Genomic DNA, 12,322 nt, shown 5'->3' on the forward strand with positions numbered 1-12,322 from the left:
TCTGCTAGTTTATAACAGGCTCGAGACCTGTGACAAGATCAGTCAGGCAGCACTTAAGTCTTGTGAGACTGCATAGATCACTGTAGATTGTGTGTGGTCAGTTGGCCTCAGTATTGCTGTGGACCGTTTGCTAAACTGGCACTTTTTTCTTGTATCTGATCTGTGGTTTATCTACCACCATGGAATAATGACATTTTTTAAAATAACCTAAAGTATATCAATTACCTTACCTTTTTAGAGATTTTTATCTTTGTATTTCCTGGAGGGGGACTCAAACATCTCTGCTGATTGAATTTCTGTCGAATCATAGGCCAGTTTTCTTTTGTGTTGATTTGAGTACAGTAATACTTTTAAAGTTTGGTTTTGCAGCAATTCCTCTTTCCATGTATGCTGCAATTTGCTTTCCCAAGTTTGTATGAGGTACTGTAATACTTTTAAACTTTCGTTTTGCAGCAATTCCTCTTTCCATGTATGCTGGTTTGCTTTCCCAAGTTTGTATGAGAGTGGTTGTGTTGACGTAATTGTTATCAACTCAGACTGGACCAGTACATGCTCACTTTTGTGAAAGTACTGGATGTGTCATATTATCTTCTCTTCAGAAATTCTTCATCAGAGCTTCCAAGTTGGAATGTCCACGATACGTGTGTTTGCGTCAAAAGAACTGCATCATCACCAAGGAAAGCAGGGTCCACTGCCAGTTTTGTCGATATCAGAAATGTTTACAACTCAATATGCGATATGCAAGTAAGTACCTTTCTTCATTTGTGCATGTATGCAGTCAAACAAATATATGCAGTGATCAAAGTCTATTTCTGTAAAGAATGCAAGAATGGAAATTTGCTACCTTAGCAGTACAAAGTTCTATCTGCACAGTAACGTAGTTTAGAGAAATTGTATTTAAAATGTGTTGAGTTTCATGACAAGTCAAGCTTAGTTTAACGCAATTCTTAGAATATCTTGAAGGACTCTAAAAAATCTTACTGTTTTGATAGAACAGGTAAAACATTTGGTTTTTGTCTTCATGGTCTTGGTAACTCTAAACAGCCAAAAATGTTGGGATAGAATTTGGTAATTCAAAAGTACAGAAACGTTGGTGTGTTATAATTACTCTTCTAGCATTTAGATCTGGGGAGTTTTTTTGTTTAGCTTTAAAACTCAGAAATAACCATAGGAATCACAGTTTCCCCATTGTTTTCAAATTGCCTAAGAAGCAAAATGTTGGGGGGGGGGGGGGGCTGTTAATAATTATCTTTGTCTTAGAATTTTTTTTACAGCATATAAATGTGGAGTGAATTTACAAATTAGGTTATCAAATCCAAAAACAAATAGAAAAGACTAAACAGATGGGCCTTTAGTATCAGAGAGAAAATTATTCCCACACCTGGTAAGTCTCAAAGACAGTGTCGATAATTTGCCCAAGAATTTTCAGGCTTGTTATCTACCTGATGGCTCAACATGTTTAAATGCTTAACCCTATCTGTACGCCCTGGAGTTATTTTGTACCCCCGGGGTTGTATTCTTCACATTTTAGAATACTTCTTGTGGGAAGGTCTCTTAGAAACTTTCAGTATTTCTGAAAAAATCATTTTCACAGACTGCTACGCGAAGCGTACGGATCAGATTTATGAGTAAATTTCCTCTTTGGAAAGTGGTGGCACAGAGTTCCCCACATCGTATAGATACGATTGCAAAACACGACGTACGGACAAGGTTATTCAGCATCTATACAAAACAAGAAACCCAACAAACTTTTTTGTTGCAAACATGCACTCTTAAAGGAGATTTGTCTTATAGTGGTGTCTCTTGTGAATGACTGCTCCGTCCTCAGAGATCTTTCCCCCCTTAACTAGATACTTACACAGCACATTGTATGGAATAACTCAAAGTACTATGCTTTAGAACACCTCACTATAGTGCATTGTGTTGAATGACAAAAGTCCGCAGGCAGCTGGGTTAATGACAACCACAGTCATAACAATGACTTAAATTATGTATACTTAAAAAAAAAAAAAGAGGAAATCAATAGTCTCCATGCAAAGGAAAAATAGAAAAAGACTCAGGTCCCAATAAGGCAATATGTTTTGCAAAAGTTTCTTTTTAAAAAGATTGTAATGCCTCAATAGGGCCATATAGGTGCTACCAGTTTCTTTTTTTATAAGGTGAACCTATTTCCTTTGGGGACTTAAAACATTTTCTTCTTTTCTTTTGCATGAGAGCTTTTGATTTCCTCTTTTAAAAAAATTGTATCCTCCCACTAGGCCAATGAGATCTAAGTTGGGTGAAAGTTCTTTTGACCCACAGCTCAACTAAATTTTAGGGCATATTTCTCTTTCAGAATCCACATTTATACCAATCATGATGACCCTCTTATTTGTTCAACTCTGGCCATAGTTTCTTTGGTATTAAGTTGAGATTAATGTTGTTTTCACTGGGCAAGTATGCTCCTCCTCAATTTTCAAGGGCCAAGATATCTTTGACATGTGTAGCACCCACACAAGCCTACATGATTTTTTACCTCATCCCAGACGACAGGATCATCTTGTGGTCTAGAAGTATGATGTTCGGCTCTCTTTCTGCATTCAGTCTGTGGTTGACCTGACAGCTGCGGAAAAAAAATTTTCTCTTAAATTTTCTCCTTTCATCTCCTTTTCTGCTCTCTAATCATATTCTGTCATCTACTTTCATCTCCACTTTCTGTGCCCCCCACCTTCTCAGTTCTTAACTTTTTCTGCTGCTACTCCTGGCTGTTTCTTACTTTTCTGATAAGAGCGAAAAAATCTTGGATGTCCCGTGTGCAAGTTGCGCACATTGAAGATCCCTTGATGGTCCTAAAAATCTATAAAAGTAGTCTTCGGCTATCAGCTGTGCAAAATGCAAAATCAATGCCTACCAATCTAAAAATGCTATGTGTTCCACATGCTCCTATGACCTTATTTATGCAGTTGCGAGCGCCATAAAACACCTACCAAATAAAATAAATAAATTTAATTAAAAATCCCCTTATATATTAACCCTTTGAGCACTTGCCACCGGGCACGCAAAACTGCCTGCTTGTCTAGCCACCGGTACAGTGGTGAGCGAGACCCTATCCCTAAACCGGCCAGCCTGGAACAAAGTACACGCCGGAAACCCGCGTTAATTTCACAGGACGTTACTAATTATTTTGAAGATCTTTCTGAATTAGATGCTAGTAATGACAAGGACCACCATGAGTGGGATGGAGTGTGATTCTGACAATCACATGAATGTTACTAATATATCGCTCAGGAGCTCCAGCAGAGGGCATGGTAGCATCAAGAGGTCAGAACTCAAAGAGTTAAGATTAGGGTCTGAAAAACTACAAAATAACACAGAATGTAGTACGACTGTGTGCAAACTGTAGGTCAAACCTGTTCCTTTTGCTTGAGAGGTAAGGTCTGTACATGAGTGCCTCTCCATAGTAAACAAGCTACTCATTTTCTGCAAGGCCTGTTTTTGTGACAAACTGATTTTTATTTTACAATGAAAAAAGCAATTAAATTCATTCTATCCTGTTTAATTTCAGAAGAAGGTCTGAAAGGGTCAGGAAAAGCTGGAGTGCAGGAGATTCCGTGTCGTGTGTGTTCTGCCCCATCATCTGGCTTCCATTTTGGAGCTCTGACATGTGAAGGCTGCAAGGTTTGTCTGTGATGTTCTTTTTTGAATAAAATGTAAAATGTTATTCTTTTATTAAGCCTCCTTGTCAAAAGAAAATGAATCCAAAATTTTCACCAAATGTTCCATTTTTGGTTTTAAGCATGAGGATTATTTTATCTTTAAAAAAAGCAACTGGATTTATTTGTCCACCTTAATATTGTGTGTTTACAATAGGCCTACTTAGGTCAGTGATCCAAAATTAATAAACGGGGGGGGGGGGGGGGGCACATTCAACTTCTATAATTCATACCCCTGTACTAGTAGTAGTAAGAACAAGTCTGTTTTATTTCTCCTTCAGTGGATAAAAGAACAAAAGATCATGAAATTTTAGTAAGTTACTGTGACAAATTTTCCCATTTAAGAACAATCAGTTTCATTAAAAAATATCAATCGTTGTTCAAAAATTTTTTTCATGCACAGAAAATTGGGGTAGCCATACCGGTGCTAATACTGAGGGTAATTTGCCATTTAGACAAAAAAAAAAGAAGTTTCATTCAGATATCTAGATTCTAGATATAATGTTTCACATGATAGTCTTGTGATGTTCCTTTCCCTAAACATGGCACAAATAACTTCGCACTTACTTTTAATATCAACAAGAAAAAAAGTTGTAATATGTGCATCACATATAGATGTTTATTCTCACAAAATTTGACAAATGGAAAAGAACACTGAAACGGGGAACATCCTCATTTTTTGCTCTCAGTTATGTGTATAAGCTTACTTTTAACACTGTGATAACGTGCCACATTCAGCAGTCCCTGGTAGCACTCTTTATGTGTCACGTCATCTTCAGCGAGGAATAGGAAATGATTTCTTTGCCTGACACAAGAAACTTTCTATTGGGAAAAATTACATTCATAGGCAGCCCTTTACCACTTCTCTGCTATTTGGTTATCTTCCTTTGACAATAATCTCCATTGTAAACTCTTCCACTGAATGCTTTTTTTGTGACTGGCTTTGGTGACTGTTTTACTGTTAATGCTGAAGTGCAAGTTCCTGTTTTCTGCAAAGGGGGCTTTGGAACTTGTAGTGAAACTTCTGTTTTAAGGCAGTAGATAATGAGAAAGAAGCACTGGTGGCATTTTTAAAAAGTGTTTTTAATGCATTTTACAGCTTATTGCTACTATGTAATGTGAGCCTTTTTTAACTAGATACAGAGGTAGGGGAACAGAGTGCTCCACTTCAAAATAGCGTTCTTTGCTTCTTTTTCAAGACTCTTAGTCACTTTTTTCAAACTGGTGTTTAGGTATTAAGGTGAAAGTTAGATATGCCTGTATTTGTTTTAATTTATGTTTAAACAAATTGCTACTGTCCTTGACTTTTGTGTTTTATTATATAGGGATTTTTTCGGAGGATGGTGAAAGAAAGAGAGGCCTGTGCCTACAAGTGCAGCAAAGATGGGAATTGTGAAGTGAATGCTATGACCAGGAATATGTGTAAAGCATGCAGATATCATAAATGCTTGCAGATTGGAATGTCTGTTGAAGGTAAGCTTATGTAGAAGATGGTAGTGCCATATTAGGTGAACATTTGAATAGAGTTGGGCCTGTACTTTTTATGCCCCATCTATATTTGTATTTTTTGTTCTGGTTTTTAACCTAATTTCCTCTTTGCAGAATTGTTTTTCTTGACTCTCAGTTCTGACCAATGTCTCTGTGAGTGGAAAAAGATTTCCGAAATGTTTCAAATTTTAGTCATTTCAATGTAGTAATTAGTTAGAAATAGAATATGAGAGCTTCACAGAATGTTTCCTTGGCATAAAAGTTGCATACTATGACTTTTTAAGACTGCGAATGTGATGTCATCTTGGGGAAATCCTGCCTCCATTTTTTATCGGAATTGATCTGTGCTAAAACACAATTCTTGTGTGTGTATAACATCAATACAAGTGTTTTATGACAAGTATGGGATGATGCCCATTTGTGAGGCATGCTGACAAAATGAGGTTTTTCTCAGATTTTAGCCTTATGGAAATATAAACATCAAATTTGTAGGTTGAGTTTGTACAATTTATACATACATATAAAATAGTAATAGATATTTTAAACTGAAGACAGGAGCATCAACGTTGAAATTCTACAAATTTGACCACGGTCTCAATTTTCGGCTGATATTTCTAATCATCAGTGCTTCTAATTTTTCATATTTTTACAGAAATCCGTACCGTATTTTGAGTACAAGCGGATAGATAGAGAACGTTAGGAGTACGCCATAGGCCGCTATTTATAGTAATAGCCATCTTGTTTGTGTCATAAAATATTGTTCTTCATTCTGACAAAAGACAAAAGAAGTTCCAGACCTACTGTCTAATTGCTTTATCTGAAAAAAGGAAAGCTTTTTTTACATTTTGGCTAAGTGTTATGATTATGCTCATTATATTATGTAAAAGAATAGGTGGCTGTTACTATAAATATCGGCCAATGGCGTACTCCTAACTTTCTCTAACTATCCGCTTGTAGTTTGAGTAGTCATGGCTCTCCCAGCATCATTACGGTCATTGAACTTTTCCCCACGCAGGGCGCATAGCGTAAAACCTTTGTCCCCATGTACCAGGAAATGAGTCAGATATATCTGTTCTCTACGTGTATCTTTGCAAAAATGTCACCTTGATTACTGAAATTTTAAGCGCATTGAGAAAATTGAGTGTGACAATCGTTTGTTCATCAAAGTAGAAATCAGAATCTTAATGAAAAATATTAGGTCTAAAACATTCATCACCCAAATCCTCATCAAGGCAGTACTAAAGCAACTCTCATGATAGATCTGCTTTACATTTTTCGAAGATTTTCACTGTAGTTGTAAACAAACTGATATCCGCTATCAATGGCTACACAAACCATTCAAGAAGGAAGTTGTAACTTTAACAAGTGTGCATTTCTAAAAGGAGATCATTCCTTTAGTATACTGGCGCGGATTAGCGTCCCGTGGGGGAAAGAGACACCTTTTTACCATCGCCGAATGGCGTCCCATGGGGGAAAAGTGTTAAAGAATGACCCAGAGGTGATTATATACAGTGGTCTCGCCTAAGAACACTCCACATGAAAACCTTGTTTCCCTAAGAACGTATTTTTCTATGTTATGGAATTCTTTGCCGATAATTTATTCACTAAGTGCCACCCATCTAAAGATAAAAATCGAGCTAAGAATGTTTGTATGCTGATGTGAGAATGTCTTAGATCATATAGAGCTCTCCATTTACACTTTTTTTCCCGCAGTTTGTGATAATCGTTCAGTTTATGTTTACAACAAAAAACACTGCAGGAAAAAAATGGCACCTCTGTTGATATAACTAAATGAAGTCACTCATTCCTTAGTCCTCTGTGTGGATAGTTTGAAGGCTCTACAGTTAGGCCTTACTTCTTTACTCTCCCTGTCTGTTATTTCCTATTTATCATACTCTTTCCCAGCAAGAAATTACTGTTAATCCGTTAATGTGCGCTTCTCTTTGCTAAGACTATAATAAAGTTTTTCTTCATAACATTATGTTCAACAGGAAGCAGAATAGGTCGTCAGCCCAATGCAGTGAAGCACGCCATTTCTATTGAAGCGAAAAAGTTGGTGGCCTTGAAAACAGAACCTGGAACGAACTCTGGTGACAATTCATCAAACTTCAACTTTGACTCTGTCATGCTGGACCCATACTCACAGAGTGATGTTGATGAGAACTTGCCCTCTCTCCAAATATCTCAAGAGTCATCTTCATATGATGTCTCTCCTAGTTCTTTATCAAGTCATGGATCAGAGGGCAGAATGCAGCAAAAAAGTGTTAGTGTTTTCACCGGGTCTAAGGTGAGAGATGAACCTCATATGCGAGACCAGGACTCTCGGAGTGCTTACTTCACTGATTCATCGAGCAACACTTCAGATTCCAGGTCTCAGAATGCCCCCCAAGAGTCAACAACATTGCCATTGTATACTGAGGAGAAGGTTCCCTCAGCGTTCTATGGGAAAAGAAGTGCATCAGAGATGTCCTCCACAGGTCCTTACCAAACTATGCCTGGCTCCTACAATGAACAAGAAGAGAGTCTGGATTTGTCATTTTCCTCTTCGTTTCAAAAGAAGCTCTCAACCACCCATAATGTTGACCCCTCCGTGTCTCCTCATCGAGTATCCCCTTTTCAGAAACCAGTCTTGACTCATCCCGATTCAAGAATGACATCACTGTGCGACCAAAGGCTGAGAAGTGCATCATTTGATCTGAGGGGTGCCGCTACATCATATGATCTACATGTACAGCCAAGTAGTGAATTCAGAAGTATGAGTGGTAATGGTGATATGGACCTACAGTTTCCTCATTCGCAGACATCCCCATATGGCAGCCCCTCTCCAAGTCTCAGTCGTCCTTGTCGATACACCCCCCGACCTTGTGACTATAGGGTTATGCCTCAAAGCTCACCACACTCACACATGAACAGTGAGTCACCGCTCCCAACAATGCCTCCCACTCAAGGACACCCACAATATTTTGAGCCTCAGCGTTCTCCTTTTTCTGCACCTGATGTACAGCTCAACGATGCCTCTGGTCATCATCATCATCATCAGACTCATCAGATTCTTATCCCTCCGAGTCAGCGAAGTCCATCTCCTTACGTTGATAATGCTGCAGACCACCAAAAGGTGTTCTCACGAGAACCAGAAAATGCTGAGACGTCTTGGCAGTTCAGGGCCATCTCAACATCTCCCAGTCCCAAGTGTGTAGACGGATGGTCACATCGTGTTGGGAGGAGGGGTTCCTCCAGTAGCCAAGGCACCAGGTATGAAATAATTACATGTCTGTGTGAATGGTGAAAGTTACCGTAAGACGCATTCGCTCGAACTGGGATACAGGGCAATAACAGTACAAAATTAAACAAAAATCGAGTTTCAGTAAAAAATTATTGATAAGCCCTTTATCTATCGTTTTTTACAGGCTTTGTGTGTATTTTACGCTAAAATGTTTTTTTATCACGAGTCATCTTACATGATAGCAAAGATTGCTGTAAGAGCCAACACTGGCGGAAGGTTAATAATAATAATAAATAGCATTTATACTGCGCATTTTCATTTTCTAAAAAATTCTCAATGCGCATTACAAAGAAAAAAGACAACTCATCTTAAAAATAAATCGACATTCGTGTACGTAAAACAGAGTATTATAAATGACGCTCTTATGACCTTATGCAGTTGCGAGCGCCGTAAAACCCTCTTCTATAATAGAGTATTATACATATAATATAAATGTATATGTGTAAAAATTTATATGAGAAAACCAGTCTCGCAGTGAGGTTGGAAATGTGTTCTTTAAAAATATACAATGCAATAGAAATTCTCGAACGGTCACAATAAAGTTGAAACGTGAGTAACTAGAAACATTCAGTAAAACATTCATTCTCTACAGATAGAAAAAAATGTCCGTTGTCTCTCTCTTTCTCTCTCTCATTCTCTCACGCTATTTCTTCAGTCTCACAGTCTGGCATACACAAATATATATGTACTAGCTGGGCCCCCTTTCGATGAAAGGAATGATCGGTGCATTAATATCAACTAAAAGTCATTGGCCTACTGTATTAATTTATTCTCTACTGGAATGGGGCAATAAAATAGCGATGGTGGTCATTAAACGAAAGGATCACAGTCAAACTTAGCACCAAGTAAAAAAAAAAAAGAAAACATGAGGCTAGATCTATACGGGTTGCACACTTAAAATAGTGCTCAGTATTGCGCAACAATGGGCGATAGTATCGAACGGAAGTACGACTTGATATAAACAAACCTTGCGGATTTTCTAAAATTACAGAGACAGAAGCATCGGCCTACAAAAGTGATCGGCGAAATAAAGAAATTTAGCTGTTTGCAGCAAAACTGTCTCAAAACTGAAAAAACGAAGGGCATCATGATCTGGAAAATATTTTAAAGAATCTTTTGGCGAAAACCGCATGTCGATCGATGCCGCCATTAAAAAACCTTTTGAATAGTATCGGCTGTAAGTCATTGGCCTACCGTATTAATTTACACTCTACTGGAAAGGAGCAATAAAAAAGCGATGGTGGGCATCAAACGAAAGGATCACAGTCAAATTTAGCCTCAAGTAAAAAAAAAAGAAAACATGAGGCTAGATCTATACGTGTCGCACACTTAAAATAGTGCTCAGTATTGCGCGACAATGCGCAACAATATCGAACGGAAGTACGACTTGAAATAAACAAACCTGGCAGATTTTCTAAAATTACAGAGACAGAAGTGTCGTCCTACAAAAGCGATCGGCGAAATAAAAGAAATTTAGCTTTTTGCAGCAAAACTGTCTCAAAACTGAAAAAACGAAGGGCGTCATGATCTGGAGAATATCTTTAAGAATCTTTTGGCGAAAACCGCATGTCGATCGATGCAGCCATTAAAAAGCCTTTTGAATAGCAAAATTCGGCCACCACAAATAGATAATAGATATATATGACAGGTATGCATTTGTGAATAAAAAATGCTTCAACTGATTTTTGAAAATGGAAATTGTAGGGGCAGGTCTTGTTTTATATGGGAGTTTGTTCCATACCTGGGGACCAAAGTACGAAAGGGAACTCTGGCCGTATGTTTTGAAAATTTTTGGGGGAGTTTTAAGAATTACATTGTCAGAGGCTGATTTAAGGGCTCTAGGTGGATGATATAATTCCAGGAATGTTTTAAAATAAAAGGGTGCACTATCGATCATTTATACATTTAAAGCAGAGAACAGCAGTTTTGTATTTGATCCTTTCTTTTATTTTCAGCCGGTGTAGTTCTTTCAGAATTGGTGTTACATGCGCTGATTTCTTTTGTTTCATTTTCAATTTTGCTGCTTGATTTTGGAGAACTTGTAACTTTGATAGTTTTTCGTTCGTCAAACCGGACAAAATAGCATTACAGTAATCTAACTTTGATAAAATTAGTGTTGTTACCAGTGTCTTGGCTGCTGCTTTAGTTAGATAATTTCTTACACTGCCAATTTTCTTAAGCTGAAAGTAAATACTTTTGCTGAGCTGGCTAATTTGGGAGGACATAGACATATCTTAGTCCAACTGAACCCCTAGATTTTTAAGACTTTTTTAGAACGAATGGTATGGTTATTAATATCAATTTGTAGTTCTGGGAGATTTCTAATGGCTTTTGTTTTTCAACTCAACATTATATCCGTCTTGCCATCATTTAGTTTCAATTTATTGCTGGTCGTCCATATTTTTAAATCTCTAATTTGAGTGTCATCAGCATAAAGATGGTAATTCATGCCATATTGTCTTGAAATATTAGCAATAGGTTGTGTATATATTGTAAACAAGACAGGTCCAAGAACAGACCCCTGAGGAACACCACATCTAAGCAAAACATTATCAGAATTCGTGCTTCCAACCACAACTGCTTCTCGCATGCACATACCCTCCAGAACTTCGGGAGCAAAGCAAAGTCGTTTTGCGAAATTTCTAGTTCTGTATGACAGGCGAATTTGCCCTAAAACGTTTTAATAAAACTTTGAAACTGTTCATTGTCTTAATCTGCTTTTTTAAAGTTAACCTTTGAGTAGAAGGCTAACAGTTTGTCAAGGTTTTGGAGACTAACAACAGAACTGGTAGATTGATCGATATTCATTTAGAGTTGAAATTTATCCAGATCTAAGGGAAACTTTAAAGTCATTTTTCTCAAAACTTTGTTTCTGCACTCTTCCTGACAAAATTAACCTGATCTCTCAAAGTACTGAAGCTATGTTAAAAAAAAATTTTTAAACCAGGTTGTTTGGAAATGACTTTTGTTCCAGAAAATGCAATGCCATGTAGTTCCTCAAAATTAGTCATAAGGTACCTTTCACCAGGTACACGCACAGATTTTGATGATCGAATGTGAAACCCCCCGGGGGACATTTCTCGTTCAAGCCTAGTAGAATTGTAAATGGGCTGACTCATGTCACGCTCATAACTGTGCCTGATCTACAACAGGGAACTGCTGCTTTTTCTTTCCTGATCCTTACTGTTGTCATTTTCCTCTACTTCTTTTGTATGTTTATCACTCTCTTGTGACCTGCTATTTTGGGGTGCCTTGATAATCGAAGCAGACCTTGTTCTGTTGAAGCCAGAGAGGTGAGCAGTCTAAGTGTGATTCCCTGTAAAGACTTCTCTGTTGACACCCACCCCTTGGCACTCATATGACCTTATGCAGTTGCGAGCGCCGTAAAACCCTCTACTTTAAAAAAAAACAAAAAACCAATGTGATCTTATTGCTCTATACTGGACGCAAATACTAAGTTTTGATAGTTTAATATTTTTGGTATAGCCTATGCCTGAAGTCTATTTTCTATGATGTCCCAGTGCATTAATATTATTTACAACTTAAAATTAAGAATATTGTGTGCGCTCAAGCAAAGCATGAGGATATTTTTAGAGAGAAAAGGTTGAATGTAAGTAAGATCCAAAAGGATTGGTTTCCATTTATATATTAAATCATTCCTTTTCTTCTGTTAAATGCATGAAGAGTTCAAGTTTATTTTTTAAATAGTCTATGTTATACTCAAATTGATGTTGGCTATCAAATTTGACGATGTTGGTAGTGATATTAGTTTAGTTTTATTTTCAGCTGATATAGTTTAAACTGATTTTTGTATCATGACAAATGCATGTCTGGTGACAGAGAGTCAAAAAAGATGTGT

At 37.5% G+C, this 12,322-nt stretch overlaps 1 protein-coding gene across 2 annotated transcripts in view; it reads left to right on the forward strand.

Moving 5' to 3' along the window:
• LOC101857659 overlaps positions 1-12,322 on the forward strand; it is a 47,542-nt gene that overhangs the window by 15,312 nt on the left and 19,908 nt on the right. For both annotated transcript variants that reach the window (XM_013085349.2, XM_005103303.3), the window contains 4 exons: positions 600-744; positions 3,545-3,657; positions 5,018-5,165; positions 7,172-8,432. In XM_013085349.2, the coding sequence (XP_012940803.1) occupies positions 600-744; positions 3,545-3,657; positions 5,018-5,165; positions 7,172-8,432 (1,667 nt within the window). The remainder of the gene's footprint in view (positions 1-599; positions 745-3,544; positions 3,658-5,017; positions 5,166-7,171; positions 8,433-12,322) is intronic.

Source organism: Aplysia californica, unplaced genomic scaffold (assembly GCF_000002075.1).
Source record: "Aplysia californica isolate F4 #8 unplaced genomic scaffold, AplCal3.0 scaffold00367, whole genome shotgun sequence".
In the NCBI taxonomy this organism is placed as follows: Eukaryota; Metazoa; Mollusca; class Gastropoda; order Aplysiida; family Aplysiidae; genus Aplysia; species Aplysia californica.